The sequence below is a fragment of the Alosa alosa genome, chromosome 12 (genome assembly GCF_017589495.1).
Source record: "Alosa alosa isolate M-15738 ecotype Scorff River chromosome 12, AALO_Geno_1.1, whole genome shotgun sequence".
NCBI lineage: Eukaryota > Metazoa > Chordata > Actinopteri > Clupeiformes > Clupeidae > Alosa > Alosa alosa.
Genome location: NC_063200.1, coordinates 278,023 through 305,349, shown reverse-complemented (window position 1 = coordinate 305,349; position 27,327 = coordinate 278,023). Strand labels below are relative to the sequence as shown.

The 27,327-nt window shown below is 44.4% G+C and overlaps 1 protein-coding gene across 1 annotated transcript in view; it reads right to left on the bottom strand.

Moving 5' to 3' along the window:
• rgs3a (regulator of G protein signaling 3a) overlaps nt 1-27,327 on the bottom strand; it is a 284,842-nt gene that overhangs the window by 215,747 nt on the left and 41,768 nt on the right. The window contains 1 exon segment of the mRNA XM_048258184.1: nt 13,746-13,789. Within this exon segment, the coding sequence (XP_048114141.1) occupies nt 13,746-13,789 (44 nt within the window).

Genomic DNA, 27,327 nt, shown 5'->3' with positions numbered 1-27,327 from the left:
TCTGGGTGTTGCCTACGTTATTAATTGATGGTAGCCTACAATAGTTAATTGTATCGCAACATATTAGTTGGCTCAAAGAGTAGGGAATCAGGCTGGAGAGAGTCACGGCGTGTGTTGCTTTTATGGATTGAATCCAGTTTAATGCTAGTTTTCAAAACATATATTTTTTACATGTCTTTTGTCCGAGTGGCTGTAATGTAGCTGAGCGCTGATGGCGTATGAAATGCGACTTCAAACCGCCTAAAACAACTTGTTTGTGAATGTCTGACAACTGCTGCAGCGCATGCCCACGCAAGGAAACCAGTAGGTGGAGAAACGAGAAGGCACACAACACCGGAACGATTTTAAGGCTATTTCGCATAGGCTACTCAATGGTGCTATTTCACACGCATTATAGCGACCCCCACTCACCGGGGTTAGGTGGAAGGTGTTAATAGACGATTGGCATAGCCAGCCATATACAGTGGACTAGGGCTGTCAAAATTGCTCAAAAATGACATTAGAATATCTCGAATATCTAGGCTATATTATTTGCGCATTATGTCAGTGACGTCGCATCATATCATCTGTTTTTAACTTTTTGTATGGTTATTGCTTGACAGGGGGGGATCCCAAGCAGCTTTCAGCCATAAGGCTACTTTGAGAACATTTCCTAATTCACCCGACACTGATATTCAAAATGTTTAAACTATTTCGGCATAGCCTATAAGCAGTTTAATTAAATGTAATGTTAGTTGTAAACAAATGAGCTACTTGGTGAGGCTTCACAGATGCACTCGTGCCTTAAATGGCAATAAAAATCTTCATGATATAGGCCTATTAACTGACCACCCGATTCACATTGGCTGGGGGGCAGGGGGGCATTAGTCAAAGTCAAAGTCAGCTTTATTGTCAATTTCTTCACATGTTCCAGACATACAAAGAGATCGAAATTACGTTTCTCACTATCCCACGGTGAAGACAAGACATATTTTACCAATTTAAGTCCACAGACAAACATAACATTCAAGTAAACAAAAAGTAAGTAAATAAGTAAATAAGAGGGCACATATAATGAAAAATAAGAGCAGCAAAATTTGGTTGAAATTGTGCATAGACAGTCAATAAAATACTAGTGCAAAGTCAGGCCAATAAAAGGCTTGCTGTCTGACCTAGTTCTAGTGGTGCAAGTTATGTAAGAGCAGCAGAAGTGTTGTGTTTTCAGGACAACAACAACAAGTTGCAAAGTGTACAAGTGTGCAAGTGGAGTAGTGCAGGCGGCCATTGTGGGTCCAATGTCCAGGATGTTATGTAGCTGAGGGTGGAGGGGGAGGGAGGGAGAGAGTTCAGCATCCTTACAGCCTGGTGTATGAAGCTGTTGGTGAGTCTGGTGGTGCGGGAGTGCAGGCTTCTGTACCTCTTCCCAGAGGGCAGTAGATCAAACAGATTGTGAGCGGGGTGACTTGCATCACTCACAATTTTGTCGCCTTGGCGGGTGAGGTGGGTGGTGTAAATGTCCTTCAGGGAGGGAGTGAAGCACCAATAATCCTTCCAGCTGTGTTCACTATGCCCTGCAGGGCTTTCCTGTTGTATTCAGTGCAGCTTCCGCCCCACACAGCGATACAGCTGGAGAGGATGCTCTCAATGGTGCCTCGGTAGAATGTGGTCATGATGGCTGGTGGAGCACTTGCTCGCCTGAGTTTCCGCGAGGAAGTACAGGCGGGCGCTGAGCTCTTAAGCCAGTGATGCAGTGTTGGTGGTCCAGGAGAGGTCTTCACTGATGTGCACCCCAGGAATTTGGTGCTGCTCGGGCTCTCTCCACCACAGCACCGTCGATGGTCAGTGGCAGGTGTTGGGTGTGACCTCTCCGGAAGTCAACAACAATCTCTTTGGTCTTGCTGACGCTCAGCAGGAGGTTGTTGTCCCCTGCACCACGGGTCAGATGGTCGACCTCCAACCTGTATTGAGTCTCGTCAGCCCTTGGTGATGAGACCCACCAGAGTTGTGTCCGCCAGCAAATTTCACTATGTGATTGTTGCTGTAGGTTGCAGTGCAGTCATCGTCAGCAGGATGAGGAGCAGCGGACTGAGCACGCCCAGCCTTGGGGGCCCCTGTGCTCAGTGTGATGCTGCTTGAGGTATTGTTGCCAACACGCATTACTTGAGGCCTCTGACAGAGGAAGTCCAGTAGCCAGTTGCAGAGGTAGGTACTGAGTCCCAGTTTGTCAAGTTTGCAGATGAGTTGTTGTGGTATTATGGTGTTGAATGCAGAACTGGTCTATAAACAGCAATCTCACATATGAGTCTCTTTTTTCCAGGTGGGTGAGGGCAGAGCAGATTGCATCCTCTGTAGACCGCTTGGCTCGGGTATGCAAACTGGAAAGGGTCCAGGGTGGGGGAGAATGGATTTGATGTGTGACATGACAAGCCGCTCAAAGCACTTCATGATGATGGGTGTCAGTGCCACAGGGCAGTAGTCATTGAAGCAGGATGGAGCAGTTTTCTTCGGCACAGGTATGATGGTGGCAGCTTTGAAACATGATGGGACGATGGCTTGCTTCAGGGAAGTGTTAAAGATGTCTGTGAAGACATCCTTAAGCTCCCCTGCGCAGTCCTTCAGCCATCTAACCTGGGATGTTGTCTGACCTGCTGCCCACGGGTGTTGATAGCAGCAAGTGTCCTCTTCACGCTGTCGGCAGAGAGGCACAGGGGCTGCTCGTGTGAGGGGGGGGGTCTTCTGTGGGCAGGTGCTGTTTTGTGCTTCAAAGCAAAGCAAAGAAGTTCAGATTGTTGAGCAGAGGGATGTTGCTCACAGCTCTGTGGCGCCCGGGCTTGTAGTCCGTGAGGGCCTGAATGCCCTACCATAGGCTTTGTGTCGTTCCTGCTGTCTTTGAAGTGGGTGGTTATCTTGTGAGTGTATTCCTTTTTGCTTCCTTGATGCCACGGGACAGGTTGGCTCTCGTTTCTCATGCCAGCTTCATCCCCAGCTCTGTAGGCTTTGTCTCTGGCCCTCAGCAGCCTGAGGACATCCCCTGTCAGCCATGGCTTCCAGTTAGCCCAAGTGATGATGTCTTTTGTGTGGGTCACATCATCGATGCACTTGGTGATGTAAGAGGTTACAGTGTCTGTATACTCCTCTATGTCTGTCTGGTTGTTGTAAGTGGCTGCCTGCTTAAACATTTCCCAGTCTGTTGTGTCAAAGCAGTCTTGAAGAGCATCGGAGGCTCCCTCAGGCCACACTTTTACCTGCTTATGAACCGGTTTGTTCACTTTTACCCTTTGTCTGTATCAGGGCATTAGCATAACAGTGATATGGTCTGAAAGTCCAATGTGGGGAGGGGGTGGCTTTGTATGCTCCTTTGTGTGTAGTGTAGACCAGGTCCAGGATGTTATCTCCTCTTGTTGGAAAATCAACATGCTGGTGTAGCTTTGGAAGTACAGTTTTAAGATCAGCATGGTTAAAATCTCCAGTGAAGATGGTGAAACCGCCTGGGTGTGCCGCCTGTTGTTCACTGACAGCCTGGTACAGTTCACTAAGAGCCGCGTTCCTATCGCTATTATTGTTGGTGGGGGATGTATACTGCGACTAGCAGAATCGCAGTAATTTCCCCTTGGCAGGTAAAAAGGATGGCACTTTATGATCATAAACTCTGCCAGTGGTGAGCAGTGTTTGCATACTACTACAGTGTCCCGCACCATTCGCCACGGATGTAAACACAGATTCCTCCTCCTCATGATTTACCTCCCTTTACAATGGCCCTGTCTGCTCGATAGCATGCTAGCTGCTCCAGTTGTACAGCAGAGTCCGGAATGTTGTCATTTAACCAAGTCTCAGTGAAGACGCGAGCACACAGCAGTTACTTACTGTCCGGTTCGTTGATCTCAGCAGTCATATGTGATCCATTTTGTTGTCCAGTGATCGTTACATTTGCCAGGAGAATGGATGGTATGGCTGGGCGAAGTTAAGGCTGGCCGCTAGCCTGGCCCGGACGCCTCAGGCTTGCCCCTCTTCTGCTTCCTCGCGACACCGCTTCCGGACGCTTTCTTTCGGAGAGTAGCAGGCGCAGTCCGTGTTGTTGCAGGCCGGAGTAGTCCGAGTTCCTTTAGCGTCTCTGTTGCAAAGTCCAGAACGCTGCAAACTTGCTTTTGCAGATGTCAATTAAAAACTGCCTGCTGTACTTGTAGTAATGAATGTAGTAAAGACGAGACGAACACGTAAAACTTTCGGACAAACACTTTTAAACGAACCAAACACCGTACGGTTGGGACAGAGAGAGGTCGCTGCATGTGTACGCGCCGCCATCTTGGATTAACAGAGCCCAATTAGACATTTGTTCCCAAGGGTCTATGAATTGTTAATCCGGCCTTGCCCCCAATGAACAAACTTTCCACCTCTGAGACAGCTTAAAAGAAGTCGAGAGTACTCCTAACTCACTAAGACCTACTTACTGTAGGCTCGCAAAACCACAGGCCTGTTTGGGCAAGCCTGCATTCGAGGCAGGCCTTCTGTTGAAGAATTTTTATATAAATCCTCGCGCTAACAGTAATCCTCCTACCCCCGCTACCACAGCTGTGGATAGTGTGGCATGCTCACGCTTTATGTCTCCTTCTTGTAAACTAGGCCTATAGCCCAACCATTTACGTCTTCAAAAAATAACAACTTGCCAGATATGCCTTCATATCTTTGGGCTTCATTTAGCATTTTCTTCTACTGGAAATTGCTCTTCTACATTTGCTGCCTGCTGCATCCTTTCTGTTTGTATTGTTTAGAAAACGTTTGACGTCTTGAGTTAATGCATTAAACATTGTTTGCTGGTAACCAGCCACAAATAGCCTACAGATTCTTGCGTGGGTACATTCTCTATTGTCTCCTAAATGAGCCCGTTCTATAGGCTGGCCAAGTGCGTAATTCTGCGGCATAAAGCAGATGACAGCCGCCGTTGCGCAGCAGTTATCAGTCCCCTGTCCAAGAATTTGTCATGAGCTCTCTCTCTGCCTGGTAACACGCTGATTGAAGTCTGATGACCTCCACCTGTTCCTGCTCTGCTCTGCCTCTCCCCGCTTTACCTACCAGCTGCACTGCATTCACCACTCATCATGCCCTGTATATAAAGCCTTGCTTTTCAGTCCACACTTGTCAGATCGTCTGCAAACCCGCACCAGTTACCTGCCTGTCTTGGAAAATGACTCTGACTCTTTGCCTGTGAACCCAGACCCATTTCGACTACTTCTTTGATCTCCAGCCCGGACTTCCGGATCATCCAGCTCCTGCCATTTGCTGCTTTCGGCTATTGGGGAACACACACACGCAGACTCTTGGAACTCCTGAACCCTGAAACCCCTGTAACCCCCCACCCTTAAATAAACTTTCTAACGGACGCTTTTGTGGTCCTCGTCCTGTTTGGTGTCTGACAGAATTTGAATTTGACAGAATTTTGACAACAATATTCACATCGTTGTTTACCTAAGTTTATCTTTTGTGCAGATCATATTATCAAAATCAGAATCAGCCTTCTTGGCTTGGTTTTATGTAACTAACAAGGACCCCATGAAAATCAAAGGCTACATATTCTCAGCTGACTCGTCAAAAAGTGCACACCACCTTATTATTATCTGCAGGTGTGTGACTTTTACTTACGTGCACATGGCTGCAAATTGACTTTATTTCTGCCTTGGGCATTTTAAAATATGGATGTATGGTGGTTAGAAGTGTAAATATCAATTAGAAACTTAAATATATTTATAATTATTAATTTGAACAAATAACTGGCATCAGTGACGTCTTTAACATGAAGATGCCTATATATATATAAGATATGCTTCTACTAGCATTCTACCACAGATCGAGAGGTGTAATTGTAACTACACAACTTTACGATAATGGTTGCGAACGTTCGTTACTACTATGTTTTTGGGAAACACTAACGTAGTGTAACAATGTCATTGGACTATGTAAGTTCCAAATATGAATGTAATTCTGCTGCATAAAGCAGATGTATTTGTTTACTGTACAGAAAAATAAAAATGACATGTCAAGCAGTCAATTGACTACATTGCAGTCAAGAAGTAGGGCAAATTAATTTACAAAACCAAAACGTGGGTCATAGTTGTCTAAGCCTCTATTGCGTAGCCTGTTAAAAACGTTGCCAGATAGTATTAAATCGGAAACAACATTGTTTTCTGCAGAAGGCTACAGATTAATTCTGAACAGTTATTTCTCTACTGGCTCAATTATCACACCACTGTTTTGATTTGCATAGTTGCGTTACCCCCAACACTGACAATAATGTAGACAGCAAATTTCGATTTTGATTTTTGTTACCACCGTGTAGTCAAGCCTTAAGCCATACCCAAGTAGCCTAAATCGAGGTAATGTTTAATTATGCATGATTTATTTTGTTATTGAATTCGTAGGCTGGGATTACTCTCGGCAACAATCATGTTTAATGGCCTCCTGCTTTTTCAGAAGGGGCGGCAGGCAGAGCGATGTACAGTGGCAAAGCCACACACAGTGGCTGAAAGTGGTACTAAAGCTGCCACGCAGCTTCACGCCTCGTAATGCGCTACTGAAGTGGTCATTTGAAAGCGATGCCCACTGTACTTAATACTACACACTCTTCCATCCATCCAGCATCCATCAATCATCCATCACTCCTCCTCTATCCACCAGCTTCCATCCTCCCCCCATCAGCATCCATCACTCCCCCATCACTCCTCCACCAGCATCACTCCGTAAATAATAAAAGGTCAGAGTCGTAAATAAAATAGAAATATAAATACTTCACGGCGTCGTCATGGTAAAATTAAATAATACTTGGCGTCGGTCATACGTCGGCGTCATAAAATAAATAAGTCGGCGTCAAAGTAATGCATCGCCGGCGTCCATGATAAATGCATTTGATGCGGTCGTCAATAAATAAAGTCGGTCAGGTCATCTTTTGCGTCGTAATCACGGTCGATAAATAAATAAAATTCCGGCGTCAAATTAAATAAATTTAAGTCATCATCGCGATAAAATAAATAAATAAAAGTCGTCGTCACGTAATTTAGATAAATGTCACTTGGCGTCCGTCGTCATCTCGTCATCTGCGTCGACGTCGATGTCATTTCGTCGATATCCGTCCGGGTCAAATAACATTCGTCGGCGTCGATCATCATTCGTCAGGCGTCCGTCATCCATCACTTGACGTCCGTCATCATCGCCGGCGTCGTCATCATTTTCGTCGGCTCATCTGCGCCGGGCGTCATCGAAAATATCACCGTCGGGCGTCCGTCATCATTTCGTCATCGCGGTCGCCGTCCGTCATCGTGCGTCGGCTCACCCGTCCTCGACGTCCGTCATCATCGCCGGGCGTCCGTCATCATCGCCGGGCTAAAATTAAAGCCATTTAGATAAATATCGCGGTCCGGAATAAATAAATAAAGTCGGCATTCAAAATGCAATGGTAAAATTAAATAGTACAAGGTGGGCGTCGATAAATATTTAGTAAATACGCGTCGGTCATCAAAATGGTAAGTCGCGCGATAAATATTTGAATTAAATATCGCGGCGTCGTCAGCGCAGTCAGGCGTCAGAAGTCGTAAATTCATCACTTGGCGTCCGTCATCATTTGGTCAATAAAATAACACGAAGTCGTCAATACCCGTCGACTCGACGTCAGAATAAATAAAGTCTGTCGTCCAGAAATTAAATACGTCAATAATGCTTGGGCTGCGTCATCTTTTTGGTCATCATCGCGTCAGGCGTCCGATAAATACCCCGTCGGCGTCCGTCATCCCGTCGAAAGCCATCGCCGCGGTACCCGCGTCTCGTCATTGAAGTCGGCGTCCGTCAAAATGCATTGCGTCATCATCTCGTCGTCGTCGTCGGCTCATCGCGTCGGGCGATCGTCAAATATTTCGTCATCGCATCCGTCATCAGTCCGTCGTCATCATTTTCAAATAAATATCGGGGCGTCCGTCATCTTGCGTCGATCCGTCCTTCATCAGCATCCATCACTCCTTCATCACTCCCCCATCAGCATCCATCACTCCTCCATCAGCATCCATCACTCCTCCATCAGCATCCATCACTCCTTCATCACTCCTCCATCTCCATCCATCACTCCTCCATCAGCATCCATCACTCCTTCATCACTCCTCCATCTCCATCCATCACTCCTCCATCAGCATCCATCTCCTCCACCAGCTTCCATCACTCCTTCATCATCCATCACTCCTCCACCAGCAATGCATCCACCACTCTTCCACTGATGCACATCACACATGCAGACATGTAGAAGTACAGAGGGAGAGGTGGAGTAGTTCTAAAACTGTCTTGTTTCTTTCCAACACACATCAACTAATTTGCGCTAATTCTTCAACTTGCAGGACAAGCTGCCGTTACTAGTTCTAAATGGACGGTGCAAATAACTTCTAAAGAACACGGAACGGTGAATTCAACCAAGCAGTGGAATAAAGGACTATAATTTAGACAAGAGGAAACGGAGGAAGACTGGAGGAGACAAACAAAGATAGAGAGAGAGAAAGAAGAAGCATAGAAGAGAGAGAAAGAGAAAGCATAGAACAAGAGAGAGAGAAAGAGAAAGCATAGAACAAGAGAAAGAGAAAGCATAGAATGAGAGGGAAAGAGAAAGCATAGAACAAGAGAGAGAAAGAGAAAGCAGATAGAAAGAGAGAGAAAGACATTGAGCGAGAGGGAGAGTGTGTGTGTGTGAGAGAGAGAGAGTGTATGTCTGTTTGTGTGTATGTGTGTTTATTTGTGTGTGTGTGTGTATGTGTGTTTATTTGTGTGTGTGTGTGTGTGTATGTGTGTTTATGTGTATTTGTGTGTGTGTGGTATTATTAAATAGATCTCGCGTAATCATGAATATGGATGAGAGTGGAGAGGGAGAAAATGACACATCCTACCCACTGGAAATACTCCTCACACAAACGTATTGCCACGCACACACACACACACGCACACACATCTACAGCCTTTGAAATGACTCATAATTACTGTCATTATATTCCATTCACCAAAGCATCATAACCAGCCCATACGTATTTGAGACAATTACACAAGCACACTACGGAGCCATACATACTCATTCAACATCATAACCAGCCCACACGTACACAAGCACACTACGGAGCCATACATACTCATTCAACATCATAACCAGCCCACACGTACACAAGCACACTACGGAGCCATACATACTCATTCAACAGCCATTTTTTCATCATACCTGATTTTTTTATTTTATAGTGCATGTGGACCCTGGCTGTAGTTTGGAAACATGTATGTGAGTGTGTGTGTGTGTGTGTGTGCATCGCATGTGTAAAGATGCATGTCTGTGTGTCTGTGTGTTTGTATTGTAAACGATCTGCCAAGACCATGGCAAATAGTAAAAATAACAATAGTACAGGTCAGAATGTGTGTGTGTGTGTGTGTGTGCGCGTGCGCATGCATGTCTGTGTGTTTGTGTGTATGTAGTACAGGTCAGAATGTGTTTGTGTGTATGTAGTACAGGTCAGAATGTGGGTGTGTGTGTGTATGTAGTACAGGTCAGAATGTGTGTGTGTGTGTCATGCATGTCTGTGTGTTTGTGTGTAGTACAAGGTCATAATGTGTGGTGTGTGTGTGCTTGTCATAGTAGAGTCAATTGTGTGTTTGTGTGTATGTAGTACAGGTCATAATGTGGGTGTGTGTGTGTATGTAGTACAGGTCAGATTGTGTGTGTGTGTGTGTATGTAGTACAGGTCCAGAATATTGTGGTATTAGTACAGGTCAGAATGTGTAGTACAAGTCAGAATATTCAGATTGTGTGTGTGTGTGTGTATGTATGAGTCAGAATGTTGTGTGTGTGTGTGTGTAGTACAGGTCAGAATGTGTGTGTGTGTGTGTATGTAGTACAGGTCAGAATGTGTGTGTGTGTGTGTGTATGTAGTACAGGTCAGAATGTGTGTGTGTGTGTGTGTATGTAGTACAGGTCAGAATGTGTGTGTGTGTGTGTCCTGAAAAGTGTTACGACCCTGTGAGTCGTTTCTGTGTGTTCCTTGTGTGTGTTTTCTGGTTGTGTGTCAGTGAAGTGCTGCTCCTGCATAACGCTCCTCAGTTTCCACTCTTCCTGATTAGGCAGACGGAGATTTTTAGGGGGCATTTCTTTTCTCGACAGCCCCGTAGGGAGAAGGACTGAAGCTCCTCATCAGCTCCTCATCAGCTGTGTTTAAAAAACGTACGCAGCATTCTTAATTAGGTTATGCCGGCGAAGACGACTTCAAACAGGAGCGGAAGTGGGACGATGCTGTCAAACCCCGAATCGAGCGGTGGAGAACTCTACAGAGGATCAAAGCACGACTAGAGACCTCCGATACGTGTGTGTGTGTGTGTGTGTGGGGGGAGTCCTGGAGTACCCCAATACATGTGAGAGAGAGAGAGGGGAAGGGAGGGAGAGAGTGATGGAAATAGAGGTTAGGAGCGGGAGAGAAAGACAGTGTTTGTGTGTGTGGGAGAGAGAGAGTGAGAGAGTTGAGGAGAGAAAGAGAGGATGAGAGGGAGAAGTTATAGAAGGAGAGAACAAGAGTGTGAGTGAGACAGAGGTCAGAAGAGAAGAGAGAAAGAGAGAGTAGAGAGAACATAGAGAGGCGAATAAAGTCTGAACAGAGAGAGAAAGAAAGAGAGTGTGAATGGGAGAAGGGTCAATCTCCGCTGATAGTCAGAAGAAAGAAGAGATTGGTGGGAGAGGGTCACTGAGACCCTGGGGGTTAATCTCCACTGATAGTGAGAAGAGGGGGTCACTGGGAGTGGGGTTAATCTCCACTGGGCATTGGACTGTGAAATAGGTTGCCAGGGCGATGTGTTGACGGCAGGGCCGGCATCATCTGGGAGAAAGGTCAGATGATGTAATGCTAAAGCGTGATTGGCCAGATGTGATTTGGAGAGTGCTGGTCTGTATTATTGAGCCATGTTCCACACTATTCATTTCCCCAGACCAACGCCATTCTGCACGCTTGGTATTTACTCAAACTAAGTGCCATGACCTAAATAGTCAGTATTTTTTTTTCTTTGTGGTTACGTTCTGACCTCAAAATATAACATCATTATATAATATTATATCCTCAAAATATAACATTATTATATAATATTATAACCTCAAAATATAACATTATTATATAATATTATAACCTCAAAATATAATATCATTATATAATATTATAACCTCAAAACACCTGTAGAAGTGGATTATTCTCCTTTGGACAAGTGGGTCCAACACCATAGTGGTTAGACAAAAGGAATTGCCACTCCAGAGAGATGATAGACTATAGGAGTGGAGTGTGTGTGTATGTGTGTGTGTGTGTTAGGGGTGGAACAGGTACACAGAAGTCACGGTTCGGTTCATACCTCGGTTCGGACATCACGGTTCGGTACAAGTTTGGTACAATGGAGGGAAAAGCAAAATAAAAATGCAGGAGGCAGTTTTTTATTGTGAATGTCTCAGGCTGTAGGGCCTACAACCTAGTGATACAATCTCTCCCCTAAGATACTGTAGCTGCAACAGCCTGAAGTGTGCAAAGTAAGATGTAAACAGTAAACAAGTACCCCACATGATCTACAGACTCTATCTGTAACACAATAAGACAATCATCTATGAAACTGAAAATAGGCCTTCAGCATCTCTTCTTTATGAAAGTGCAAATTACATAGAATAATCAAATCCACTTAGGTGAGACCTTCAACGTCAATGTTTGGTTGTATATGGAAGGGTCTACAGTTTGCCTCAATATTTACAGTGTATATACAATAATAATCTACTAATTGTACTATTTTGCTGTATTTAAAAAAAAAAAAAAAAAAACGAAATTGCTCATTTCATTTCATAAACAGACTACAACTAGAAGTCCCGTGACTTTACCCTTCGACGTTACTCACCGTAGCATGGTTTGTTTATCAGCCTGGTTAGCGTTACTGCCAGCTCTTCATGTGAGAGCACAACACAAGTTACCCTCACATAAAGGTGATCACCACACGGTTTACACCAGCTCTTCATGTGAGAGCACAACACAAGTTACCCTCACATAAAGGTGATCACCACACGGTTTACACCAGCTCTTCATGTGAGAGCACAACAAAGTTGCCCTCACATAAAGGTGATCACCACACGGTTTACACCAGCTCTTCATGTGAGAGCACAACACAAGTTACCCTCACATAAAGGTGATCACCACCGGGTTTTACACCAGCTCTTCATGTGAGAGCACAACACAAGTTGCCCTCAAAGGTGATCACCACCGCGGTTTTTACACCAGCTCTTCATGTGAGAGCACAACACAAGTTACCCTCACATAAAGGTGATCAGCACCGCGGTTTACACCAGCTCTTCATGTGAGAGCACAACACAAGTTACCCTCACATAAAGGTGATCACCACACGGTTTACACCAGCTCTTCATGTGAGAGCACAACACAAGTCACATAAAGGTGATCACCACACGATTTACACCAGCTCTTCATGTGAGAGCACAACACAAGTTGCCCTCACATAAAGGTGATCACCACACGGTTTACACCAGCTCTTCATGTGAGAGCACAACACAAGTCACATAAAGGTGATCACCACACGATTTACACCAGCTCTTCATGTGAGAGCACAACACAAGTTGCCCTCACATAAAGGTGATCACCACACAGTTTACACTGCTTTCCATCATTACAGAATCATTTTAAGCGTTAGGTTTTGGCCCTATGTGTATCTAAAGGCTGGTGAAGCACTGCAGGGAGACGTTTTTTGTCTCGTTCCAGTGATTGGTAGACCTACATCTGGGTGATGGCGTTGTATATGCGTTAGCATCTTCAATGGATTTCCACTCACATACCCAACAACTGATGGAACAACGCCGACACACAGGTTTTCCCAAACTTGCGATATTAAAGAGACCTCTCTTGTTGGTCGCCATCACTCGCCATACCTATCCTTAGTGCTGCTATCTCCGACTGACTCACTCGTCGAGTGACACTTGTCCGTCAATCTGACAATAACTGTAACTCAGTGCTACATAGGCGGACCTCGGCTACCTTAGCTTCACAGAGCTAAGGCGGGACTACAGATAAGGTGTCCCTAAAGAACTGTTTCAGTCCTTCCGGACCGCCAGAGGCTAGACTAGTGGAATTCCTCATGCGCTCGCGCATTGGTTGAGAAACATGTATAAAACTTCTGTCATCACGTGACCATGAGACCGCGAGGTACAATATAAATACCGATGCACGGCTCATGACGTTCTTTTTCTCATTCTCACCTTGGTCTTGAGAACTTGATAACCTTGGACTGTATTGGATCGTCATTCTGAGACATCTGCAGCTTCATCAAGAGTAGCAGATTGCCCTCACAACAAGCTGTGTCTCAGATCAAGGGAGTTATGTGAGTAGGCTTTTAGTTGAGTGTCCGTGTGTTCATCGGCCCCACTCACTAATTCATTTAGTATTACAGCATCGTGAGTTAGTCTGTATGCTCGGCACCTCTCACGGCTAATTTGATGTTATTACACCTTATTAACGTTACGTGCAAATTTAGTTTAGTGTCCGGGTGTTAGCGGCTCCACTAACTTATCACTAGCCAGTTAACCTACACAGCCTAGCCTAGCGACACTAGCCTGGTGTCTGTATGCTCGGCTCGGCTGTGTGTGTTTGTGTGTGTGTGTACATGTGTGTGGGTGTGTGTGTGTGTACATGTGTGTGGGTGTGTGGGTGTGTGGGTGTGTGTAACAAGAGAGAGAGAGAACGTACCTCCGTCATGTGAATGAGATAGAACTTCAGCTCCTCACTGTGATCTGAAGGAGAACAAGGAAAAAAAGATTACAGAAAAACTCTTCTCTTCTTGTGTGTGTGTGTGGGTGTGAGTGTCTATGAAAACAAGCTGAAGTTGGTGCAACTTCTGTCCACTTGATGGGGCTACACACATGTTCTCATCAGCTTTTGGAGTGGGTTAAAGGCAAGAGTATGTTTAGTGAGAGAGGATGTGATGTGTGTTATATGGAGACTAGAGGGCCAGTGTTCACACTCGTGACGTGATGTGTGTTATATGGAGACTAGAGGGCCAGTGTTCACACTCGTGACGTGATGTGTGTTATATGGAGACTAGAGGGCCCACTCACTAATTCATTTAGTATTACAGCATCGTGAGTTAGTCTGTATGCTCGGCACCTCTCACGGCTAATTTGATGTTATTGCACCTTATTAACGTTACGTGCAAATTTAGTTTAGTTCACACTCCTGGTGGGGGGTGCAATCCCAGGGTGCACTGCACTGTGGGGGGTGCAATCCCAGGGTGCACTGCACTGTGCCTGTCCGCCCCTGCACCGTCACCGATCAGCTCGAGGGCTCACACACACACACACACACACACACACACACACACACACACACACACACACACACACACACACGTAGGTACACACACACACACACACAAACACACATAGACACAAATGTAAGCAGGCATACACACACACACACATGTAGGTACATACACACACAGACATAGACACAAATGTAAGCAGGCATACACACACATACACATGTAGGTACAGTACACATATACACACACACACACACACATGTAGGTACAGTACACATACACACACACATGAGAGAAATATGAGAGACTGGAATTACTGCATATTCGGGACAACGTGCAGCAGTCTCCACCAAGACTGTTGTACTCATCAAACGACTTTATGGCCACATTGATACCGCCGTCCGAGAGTGCTTCGGCCTCGGGACGCAACCAACCACCCCAGAAGCGAGGGAGAAGAGCCGGTGCTCTCGTGCGTCTACGGAGGCGCAAACACCGCTGCCCACTGCCCAGCATAATCCTGTCTAACGTCCGACTGCTAGCCGACAAGACAGACGTCCGATCGCTAACCAACAATACATCCCCCCGCAGGCTGGAGCAGCATCTGCTATTCAGCAACTGGCTGCCCAAGTCACCGAGATTGAGAGAGCGCACCCGGACTCGGCCCTTCTGTTAATGGGGGACATCAATCATGTCAACCTGAACAAATCACTACCCAGGTACAAACCACAGATTCACCTTGCCACGAGAGGTGAGAAAACACTGGACCAATGTTATTATAGTACTGACCCCACCACTCCTTAATGCTCAGACACCTTGCAGAGCAAACATGTACTAAATGACCTCTTTCATATGCACTTTATAGACTGCACAAGACACTTTATGGGAAGATTTTTACTGATTTTTACTGGTTTGAATGCTTGTCTATGTGATTGTCTTTCATGTTCTGTATGTTCCTGTGTATGTATGTATTGTCTTGTATTTTTAACTGGAATGGCACCAAGGTGAGTAAGCTAAGTGCATTTTTGGTGGTTACAGTGTGTGCGTGTGACTGGCAGTGTGGGTGTATGTGTGTGTGTGTGTGTGTGGGGGGGTTATGTGTGTGTGTGTGTGTGTTTGACTGACAGCATGAGTGCGTGTGGGTATGAGTGTGTGTGTGTTTAACTGACAGCATGAGTGCGTGTTTGCATGTGTGTGTGTCTGTGTGTGCATGTGTGACTGGCAGCATGAGTGTGTGTGTGTGTATGTGTGACTGGCAGCATGTGTGTGTGTATGTGTGTGTGTGTGTGTGACGGGCAGCATGCGTGTGTGTGTGTGTGACTGGCAGCATGAGTGTGTGTGTGTGTGTGTGACTGGCAGCATGAGTGCGTGTGTGTGACTGGCAGCATGTGTATGTGTGCGTGTGTGTCTGTGTGTGACTGGCAGCATGAGTGTGTGTGTGTGTGTGTGTGTGACTGGCAGCATGTGTATGTGTGCGTGTGTGTGTGTGTGACTGGCAGCATGAGTGTGTGTGTGTGTGTGTGTGTGACTGGTTTGCAGCCTCATGTCACCAGCCCACCTCCTGTCCGTCTCTGCTTAAAGCCTGTCCTTGTCCCACACACACACACACACACGTCTCCCCATTAACGCTCTCCTTCTGCACCAAACGTCTCCACAGAGTCGGTGTGCCTGTCTACTCACATGAGAGAGAGGTGAAGACCTGCCCATCAGTTACAGCTTCCATTTCAACTTTTTGCCAAAGCTGAACGAGTCCAGCGACAACAGTGTGTGTGTGTGTGTGTGTGTGTGTGTGTAAGTGTGTTGAGATCTCTATGAGATTGTGTGTCTATGACTTTGTGTGAGTTTTAGTAATGTGTGTATTAGTTTTCACATGTGTGTGCATGTGTGTGTGTGTATATGGCCACTTTAACTTTTGTATCAAGTTATGGTAGCGCAGTAATATAGAACGAAATGCGGTCTAGGTGTATGTTTATGCTAGTGCCAACCTGTTTTAATATACTACTTTATATAGCGCCAACCTGTATTAATATGTAACCTGTATTAGGGCAGCCATGGCCTACTGGTTAGCACTTCGGACCTGTAAGACGTTCTACATACTTGACGCACCGGACCAGTAGCGCGACAATGTGATGTCAAAATGACGTAGATCTTGCTGGCGCGCCAGGATTTTAGCCAGGTAGCAGAGCCCGTCTTATTAGACATTCTCTGCAGGTAGTGCGAGGTAGCTCATTTTTTTTTCAGACGAGCGCGACAAAGCGGAAACAGGAAGATGGACTAGTTCGAGGGCAGGCGAGAGTTGCAGTGTTTTGTTACAGTCGTGAATTTTTAAATTTGCTGGATAAGTTAACAAAGTTACCAGCGAGAGTTGCAACACATGGAATTAAGAGGAAAGAATAGAAACGGTTTATTTTCAAACAAAGGATATCTATTAAGGCCTGAACAAAATCTCTTTCCACTTCAGGAAATTACACAAACTCAGCCAGCTGCTAGCTAGCTAGCCAGCAAACTAAACTGTTTAAATTATTAAAATTTCCCTCGGGATGACTAAAGTATCTATCTATCTATCTATCTATCTATCTATCTACCTGTGCGCACACCTTGGAAACTAGATGATAATGATGGTGGTAGTTGTGAATAGTAGCAACCAAAGTCTGAAGCACCATCATCACAGAAGCTAGCTACTAATGTTTCTTACTTGCGCTTCTTTTGCTGTGTAACGTAGTTAGCGTTAATCTTTTCACAACAGCGACACCTCTGTTGAGGAGAATATTGCAACTAGTGTTGCAACCACCAAGCGCGAGTATAAATGGTTACGGCACTTCTGTGACGTCACATTGTCGCGCTACAGGTCGAGTATGTGGCGCACTTAACAGGAGGGTTGCCGGTTCGAACCCCTGGTCGAACCCCGACCAGTAGGCACGGCTGAAGTGCCCTTGAGCAAGGCACCTACCCCCTCACTGCTCCCCGGCGCCGCTGTTGATGCAGGCAGCTCACTGCGCCGGGATTAGTGTGTGCTTCAGTGTGTGCTTCACCTCACTGTGTGTACACTGTGTGCTGTGTGTGTTTCACTAATTCACGGATTGGGATAAATGCAGAGACCAAATTTCCCTCACGGGATCAAAAGAGTATATATACTTATACTTAAAAACTAAACAGAGCTAATCTGTTTGTCAAAGCAGAGTTCGGAGTCAGGTTGCTGGCCTAGGGTTTGATAAATGGGGTGAGGGGACCTACATTTTGCACTACAGTGCATCTTGCCTTGGGAGGACCAAACATGATGACTTCTGTCTTGTCGCTACTTAGCTGGAGGAATTTTGAATTTGCTACCAGTAACAAATTGCTGAAAAAGATGTATAATGATAAAGAAAACCAAAGGAGGAATGTTTCACAACTAATTAGGGCAACTGGCAACACAATTGAAAAAGAGCACCCTAGAGAGACAGGGTCTCTTAGAAGTAAAGATGTACAGTGGGTCCCAGTTAAAAATTGACACTTCATTCACGATCAAGGTGATTCACGCAGATGGGTGAAATGTAAGTACAATTTGGGGGCAGCATAGTCTGCTGTGGCGTTCCACGGTCGAACCGGACGGCGCATTCGACAGCAAGGGCTGTGATTGGCGAAGTTTTCAGCGTTTCTCTGTGTTTTTTTAGCAGCCCCTGCAACATGCTAGTCCACTGTAGCCTAAGCTTTGTACATAATGTTTAACATAGTTTTGGATTCAGTGGCAAGATTTCTTGATTGTACAGTGCCTGTCTCTCAGTAATGTTTTAAAATGAGAGCTTCATCAGCTGGCAGTAGGCTACTTTGTCGGTAGTCATGAGAAGTTAAACTTGCTAACAGAACATAAATATGCTGCCCAGAAACCTTGTGAATAGTTCTGATTTTTTTTACTACACTAACAAGGTTGAAATATAGCCTTTGCCTACAGCATCTCCTTAACAGTAGGCCTAATGTTAACAAAATGACAGCATTCATATGACAAGGGAAAACAATTCGGTCACTCAAGACTGTGCCACAGCAACCAGTGTAGGCTACATTCCTACCCAATAGCCTACTTTCGAAGCAGATAGCGTTGTCTGACGGTCAAAGTGGGTTAATGCACGTATATCCAGAACAGGTCTGCAACTTTCAGGCAGTTCTGAGTTCGAATCTAGGCAGGAGCAGAGCCATATAAAGGCCTAGGCCTATTGTTATCATTTTTGCAAGGTGTTGCTCCTGGCAATACTTGTTTATAAGGCGTTTGGTGATTAATTGATAGGTGTTTTTGGGACACGTTAAACGTTCTTTATAATGAGCGCGATACGGGGAGTAAAACGACTGTTACAACTGTTACAACTACAATGATTGCAATACAAAAATATGCGTGTTAGTTTAGTTAGTTTTCTGATTTTTTTGCACTTTTGCCTCATGTGTTTTTCAGGTTTGAGGGCTTTTTGGCAAGATTGACCTTGGTAGACTCTGCATATGTTATTTCTCCGTATGGAAAATAAAGTCAATTTTCGACACCGCCTGTTATTAGTTCAATAAGAAGTGTTGCTTGTTAAAACATGTGACTAGTGAAACTCAAATGATTTTAGAAATATTTAGCCAAAGCCAAAAAAGTGTTAGAGAGAAGGAGAGACGCCCGGTGCAGCTCAGATGTCTTCTTAATTTTCTTTATTCTTTAGTAAAGGTGCAGAACATTATTAAACTTTAAAGACAGAATCATGCTGCCGCAGGCACAACTAGGCTACTTGTTGTTTTCTTTTACTCGCTATCTATATATGGTTATCAGCACACAATGTTGGGCTAATTCACTAGTTATGGATATCACAAGTTTAAACAATGAAAACAGAAAGGATGGAGACAGCAAAGCTAGAGGAGTTATTCCAGATGGGCAAGAACAAGGTAGGCAATTGGTGTGCTTGTCAGAACGTTAGATTACAGCTGTTTAAAGCCAGGCGATCACGTGCAGCTAGAACAAAACTAAAGGCTATGGGGCTGTATCAATTTGTTCAAATGAATAGGTCATCGTAGATGTTGTTGTTGTATTATTGCATGTGGATATTGTTATGCTATGTAGGCTACTTTTTTTTGCAATGCACGGACCTAAAACCGGGAAGCGGACAAATATTGTACACGCGTGAATTTGTTTTTTTTGGGGTGGGGGGTGGGTGTAATGCATTACCATAGCTCTCTCTCTCTCTCACACACACACACACACACACACACACACACACACACACCTTTCCTTTCTTAGCCTTCAGTTAATTTTAGTGGTGATATATGTTATGGACATTGTTATGCACATTATTGACTGCAGTTTATTCTCATCAATGTCAGTCCATGAATGCATATTGATCAGTTGTTAACTAATACTGTAGGCCTAGAAGTTCCATTTGACAATGTTACTGTTGTAGGCTGTTTGTTTTTTTATTTCAGCCACACTGTTTTAAAGTGGTTAGGACCATTACACACCAATTTTTGAATAAGCCATACTGCAATACCGATTTCATGGTTGCACCATGCACATGTTAAGCGATTATGTGGCCCTCAGTAACCTATAAATTCAATGATGTGGCTCTATGAAAATGAGTTTGACACCCTGCTGTCCTGGCCTGGCCTGGTTGCACGGATTGTGGCCAAACGACAGAAGCCGGAGAACCCTCCTTTGTCTACCAAAAAGTGCTACTTTGTGCCCGCTCCCCACTGCTTGTGAAAGAAGGGGTGGGGAGGGGGCTTAACGATGAAAAAAGCTTAATGTCCCAAAACGGCAACAAGTCATAATGGTAGGCTACAGGAAGTGGGGGGAGGGTATGGGATGACCAGAGCCGTCTTCGCTGTGCTATTCAGAAAGCATCTTATTGTCTTTCCAGCCGCACACAGCTTGTTACCAAATAGCCTATCGAGTGCCTTAGCAGATAGGCTCTGCTCTTGGGTTTGGCCTCTGGCGCCAACTCAACCCTCTTGTTGCTTGCAGTTTGTTAAATAAAGCGATGCAGATTACATTATTTATTTCTGATTAATTGCGTCTTTTTTGCAACATCTGCTTGTTAGGCTGGGCTACTGTCAATGTCCTGTACAGGTATATGTTCAACAATTGCTGGTGTAGGCCTACAGGCTATAATCAATTAGGGACTGTTCGTTATTTATTTAAGGGGCTACGGGAGGAGTTTTGGGGCGTTAGTCAAAAAGAGCGGACCCTCCCTCGCCAGCAAGACATTTTTCTAAGGCACTCCAAAGTGATTGAGAAAAAATGCATGACCCTCCCAGTCCCAACAATTTATTGATGCCTTCTGTCTACTGGGTCAATTTGGGAGCTTGCATGCTACGACTCCTTCCTTAAAATGTCTTGAAAAGGCTGTCGTTTGCACAATTTCACAAATAATCACTGGGACGAAACAAACCTGTCAACTTTTCCGGGTTTATCCCGTATTTTAACTTTTTCCTCGCTGTCTTAGGAGGAGCTGCAGGGCCGTCACGAACTTGATGCGAGGCCCTGTGCTTAACTTGACAGATGCAAGGCCCTTTTCACTTTACGCATGAAATCATCACGATAACTTACTTTACACATAGCCAAGGCTACCGTCGGTGCATTTTAATAGTAGCCTAGTCTAATAAGCTACACCAGCTTGTCTTTAAGAGGGGAAATTGTATAGCCTATAACATTAGCTGAGTATTTGGCCATATGGTGTTTTATCATAGGCTACATCATGAAACCAAATAGTGTAACAAAGGCGAACACTTTAACAGGGGAAATTAATTGGGCATGAATCATCGTGCTGAACGGTATTTGTCAATGCAGAAACACACGACATTCAAACTGTTGATAAGATGTGCACTATGGAAATTGGTCTGTAGGCTAACAATGTACTTGTACAGGTAAATGTTCAACAATTGCTGTACAGGCTATAATCAATTAGCTAAATCATTTGTCAAGCTGTTTAAATTTGTGCTACATTCAAGCGCCAAAAGGTGCTTTGATATATTTTTCGTTTGAACGTCGGCAAGCAGGCATGCTGCGGTTGCAATGAATGAGGATAATTGGAATATGACTCGCTCCAGTCTCAACAGCACTTTCCACACGCATCTAAGTTCTAACACACATCCTGTGCTATACTGTAGGCCTATCCCCTCTCGCTTTCTCTCTCTCCATCCCTGCACACGGTGCTTTCTTAAAGGAGCTGCACCATCTTACAACAATTGCATCTACATTTTCATATTAGAATGTTTTGTCAAGTGTAAGCTTAAACTACCGTGATCAATTTAAGTTCCCGTGCCCCCGCTGAAAGTCTCATGCGGTTATCGTTACACTATCAAATCTATAAGTAACCGTGACAAATAGGGTATAAGATATATAAACTCACGCTATTGTATTATCATATATGTTTGGTAATGGCTCAGCTTTCTCTGATTGTTCTACTGACTTGGAAAATGCATCATGGAAGCAGTAAGTCAAGTCGTATCAAAAATAGTAGTGGCAGAACTCCCAAGTGACACCTTGTGGTTGTTTGTGTCAACTGCAGTTTGTGCCATTTCTGCTGAGAAAATGGGGTGCGTGATTCCTGAAGGAACCCGTCCAAACTTAACAGGGACCCACTGTAGGGGTATTCATCACTCTGCGTAAACCTATGTGGACAAATGGTGAAACAATCTAATTGTAATCCTTCTTAACATGAAATTGTGAAGTATTTGAGGAGTTCATCATCTACAGAACATAATATAATCAAAATATTCAGAGAATCCAGAGAAATCTTTTTAAACAAGGGATAGAGCTGAAAAACAATATTTGATGGTCGTGGTCTTTTTGACCTCAGATGGCACTGCATCAAAACCAGACGTGTTTCGGTTACACTTTACTTGACAGTGTCGACATAAGAGTGACATGACACGGTCATGAACGTGTCATAGACATGTCATAAACATTTATGACATAACGCTTCTGTTATTAAGTGACATTAGTTTTTTGTCCTAACAAGTTAGGGTTAGGATTAGGCTAGGGTTTAGAATTAGGGTTGGGGTTAGGATTAGGGTTAGAGGTTAGGATTAGGTTTCATGTGTCATGACAGTGTCATGTCACTCTTATATCGATACGTAAGGGATAATGTATAGAACGCCGGTCATTACTGGGAAAATAAATCCCGACAGGGTGAACCGGACCCCGACGCGCAGCGGAGGGGTCTTGTTCCGCCCTGAAGGGACTTATTTTCACAGTAATGACCGCGTTCTATACATTATCCCGCTTTAATATATGGCTACTTGCCAAAATGAAATAATAAACTCCCCGCGATATGACTTTAGCCTACATAACCTAGCCTATTTGTTACCGTTCATCAAGGCATTTGCTGAGAAACAAATAGTTTGCAACAACACACCCTGCTGAACTTGAATCAAACATTCTTTAGAACACAGCTGATCAACCGTCTGCTTTCACGTTTGAATGAAGTTCCAGTCCTTGCGTGTGATATGAAAGGCGTATCAGAAGCACAAAACCCGTTGCCATTGACAGCGGTAATTATATGTTTGCAGCGGTAATTACATGAATTTATTTACCGCTAGAACTTTGGGAAATCCCATTCAAGTCAATGGAGCGTTCTACTAGCATTGTGAAGAGCCGTATAATAAGTGTTACCTGTGTTTCTGTTAACCATTGTCTATGTGCACAGTTTGATACTCAATTCAGAAATGCCAGTGTTAACTTTCCCATGCAACTGCCATAGTACACACACAGCTTATCTGGGCCTGAGCTTGTTTAAAATGGACTGAGGTAACATAGAAAAAGGTCCTGTGGTTAGACCAATCAAAATGTGCAATTCTTTTTGGAAATCAATGTGTGTATTGAGCAACATATACTGCCATCCAGGCAATGTCTTTTCCAGGGAGGACCTTGAATATTTCAGGAAAACAATGCCAAAATGAATTCTGCACATATTTAAACAGTATTTCTCCATAGAGGAAATACTCTATTCATAGATAATCCAGGTGCTAAAAGTGGCCTGTCTGCAGTCAAGACCTGTCAAATTAGGTGCATAATGGAATGAAAAGCATGACTAAGAATACCCCATACTGTTGAGCAACTGCAGTCCTATATCGGGGAGTAATGGGACAACATTTCATTCTCAAGCAAATGGTCTCCTCAGTTCCTAAACATTTACAGAATGTTGTTAAATGAAGAGGTGAAGCAGCACAGTGAACATGCCCTGTCCCAACATTTTTGGAACATGTTGCTGGCATCAAATTCAAAATGAATATATATTTCCATGAAATAGGGAAGATTTTAATTTTCAACATTTTTACTCAAAGTTGTAATATCCTCCTTCCCCACTAGAGGGCGGTATTGCATCTCAGCTAAAGTTCAGGATGGTGTCACATGAATGGATAGGGAGACTTCCTGGCATGCACCACCTGTGAATGAGCGATCTCAAATCTAATATTATTTATCAAAAAGGTTGTCGGAATGACAGCCATCTGCTCACTTCATGAACACTCACTTCATGATTATCTTTGCCGCCATCAGACTTACATGCAAAATTAAACAGTTACTTAGTAAATAGTTACTTTTCAAAGAGATTATGAGTTTGATATTCTCCACAGTGTGAACAGACACACTGACATGCTTATTGACTGTTCCAATGCAGCGAGTCTTTCTTGATGTTCCTTTTACAAAGTGTGAGAAGATGGTACTCTTATACTCCACCAGAAGAAAGCAACATTTATTCCAGAAAGGACTATCCCAGTCCTTCTATGAGAGAAGAATAGACTCTTCCAGAGAGTCATCAGTGAATCATATATCATGCATCTTCCTATTGCAGGTATTTGCTCAAAGCTCTTTACAGAACAAACATGAGTGACAATGCGCGCACACACACACACACACACAAAGATGCACATGCCATTATAATCAAGGCATTTTCTCAAAGCTCTTTACAGAACAAACATGAGCGACTCATCAACGTACTCATGTTGTGTGTGTGTTGTGTGTCTGTGTTATCCATGTGATGTGTGTGTGTGTGAGTATATGTGTGCTATGTCTGTTATGAGTGTGCGTGTATGTGTGTGCTATGTCTGTTATAAGTTTGTGTATGTGTGTGTGTGTATGTGTGTGCTATGTCTGTTATAAGTGTGTATGTGTGTGAGTATGTGTATGTATGTGCTATGTCTGTTATGAGTGTGTGTGTCTGTGTGTGTGTGTGTGTATGCTATGTCTGTTATGAGGGTGTGTGTGTGCTATGTCTGTTATGAGTGTGTGTGTGTGTGTATGCTATGTCTGTTATGAGTGTGTGTGTGTATGCTATGTCTGTTATGAGTGTGTGTGCTATGTCTGTTATGAGTGTGTGTGTGTGTGTGTGCTATGTCATGAGGGTGTGTGTGTGTGCTATGTCTGTTATGAGTGTGTGTGTGCTATGTCTGTTATGAGTGTGTGTGTGTGTGTATGCTATGTCTCTTATGAGTGTGTGTATGTGTGTGTGCTATGTCATGAGTGTTTGTGTGTGTGCTATGTCATGAGTGTGTGTGTGTGTGTGCTATGTCTGTTATGAGTGTGTGTGTATGTGTGTGTGCTATGTCATGAGGGTGTGTGTGTGTGTGCTATGTCTGTTATGTGAGTGTGTGTGTGTGTGCTATGTCATGAGGGGTGTGTGTGTGTGTGTGTGCTATGTCTGTTATGAGTGTGTGTGTGTGTGTGTGCTATGTCATGACGGTGTGTGTGTGTGTGCTATGTCATGAGGGTGTGTGTGTGTGTGTTATGTCTGTTATGAGTGTGTGTGTGTATGTGTGTGTGTGTGCTATGTCATGAGTGTGTGTGTGTATGTGTGTGCTATGTCATGAGGGTGTGTGTGTGTGTGTGCTATGTCTGTTATGAGTGTGTGTGTGCTCTGTCTGTTATGAGTGTGTGTGTGTGTGTGCTATGTCATGAGGGTGTGTGTGTGTATGTGTGTGCTATGTCATGAGGGTGTGTGTGTGTGTGTTATCTGTGTATAGCGTGCTATGTCATGTGTGTGTGTGTTATCTGTGTATAGCGTGCTATGTCATGTGTGTGTGTGTGTTATCTGTGTATAGCGTGCTATGTCATGTGTGTGTGTGTTATCTGTGTATAGCGTGCTATGTCATGAGGGTGTGTGTTATCTGTGTATAGCGTGCAGTGGCGGCTTCTCCCTGGTGTGCTATGTCTGTTATGAGTGTGTGTGTGTGTGCTATGTCTGTTATGTGTGTGTGTGTTATCTGTGTATAGCGTGCAGTGGCGGCTTCTCCACTCAGGTTCCCACGCCGGCTTCACCAGGGTCAGAGGTCACAGGAAGCGCCGGTTCCTACAGCGACAACCAACTTGACCGCCTGACCGACCGCCAGCAGTCATCACACCCATACCTGGACCAAACATTTCAAATACACACATGCAAGGGCACACACACACACACACAGAGTGCTCTTTCCTGTGAGCAGACACACAACAATGACGAGCGTCAGTTCTGATGCTCCTCCCCAATACACACCCTCAATAGCTTCCTGTTACTCTTCCCCCACACTTAATATGTCACACACACACACACAAACAGACACACACACACAGAGACAGAGACACACACACACACCAGAGACACACACACAGACAGAGACAGTGATAGATACACAGTGTCAGCCAAAAAAAAGTAAACAAAACAAATACACAGCGCGCACACACACACACACACCATACACACTGAAGACCCCCCCACATACACACACACATCATACACACTGAAGACCCCCACACACACCAAACACACTGAAGACACACGCACACACACAAACACTCATAACATACATAGCACACACACACACAGGCACACACACAGGCACACACACACAGGCACACACACACTCATAACATACATAGCACACACACACACACTCATAACAGACATAGACACACACACACACATAACATACATAGCACACACACACACACATAACATACATAGCACACACACACACACTCATAACATACATAGCACACACACACACACACATAACATAGCACACACACACACACGCACGCACACACACCCTTTCTAATCATGTGTGTGCTATGTCTGTTATGAGTGTGTGTGTGTGCTATGTCTGTTATGTGTGTGTGTGTGTGCTATGTCTGTTATGTGTGTGTGTGTCTGTGTGTATGCTATGTCTGTTATGAGGGTGTGTGTGTATGCTATGTCTGTTATGAGTGTGTGTGTGTGTATGCTATGTCTGTTATGAGGGTGTGTGTGCTATGTCTGTTATGAGTGTGTGTGTATGCTATGTCTGTTATGTGTGTGTGTGCTATGTCTGTTATGAGTGTGTGTGTGCTATGTCTGTTATGAGTGTGTGTGTGTATGCTATGTCTCTTATGAGTGTGTGTGTATGCTATGTCTGTTATGAGTGTGTGTGCTATGTCTGTTATGAGTGTGTGTGTGCTATGTCTGTTGTGAGTGTGTGTGTATGTGTGCACACACACACTCAAGTAAACAAAACAAATACACAGCGCGCACACACACACACCATACACACTGAAGACCCCACACACACACACACACTGAAGACACACACACACTGAAGACACACACACACACCAAACACTGAAGACACACGCACACACACTCATAACATACATAGCACACACATGATTGGAAAGGGTAAACGGAGCTGTTTAGCCCCATAGCACGCACACACACACACAGGCACACACACTCATAACATACATAGCACACACACACACACACACACACAGGCACACACACACACACATAACAGACATAGCACACACACACACACAGGCACGCACACACACCCTTTCTAATCATGTGTGTGTGTGTGTGTGTGCTATGTCTGTTATGAGTGTGTGTGTGTGTGTGCTATGTCTGTTATGTGTGTGTGTGTGTGTGCTATGGGGCTAAACAGCTCCATTACCCTTTCCAATCATGTGTGTGCTATGTATGTTATGAGTGTGTGTGTGTGTGTGCTATGGGGCTAAACAGCTCCGTTACCCTTTCCAATCATGTGTGTGTTATGTATGTTATG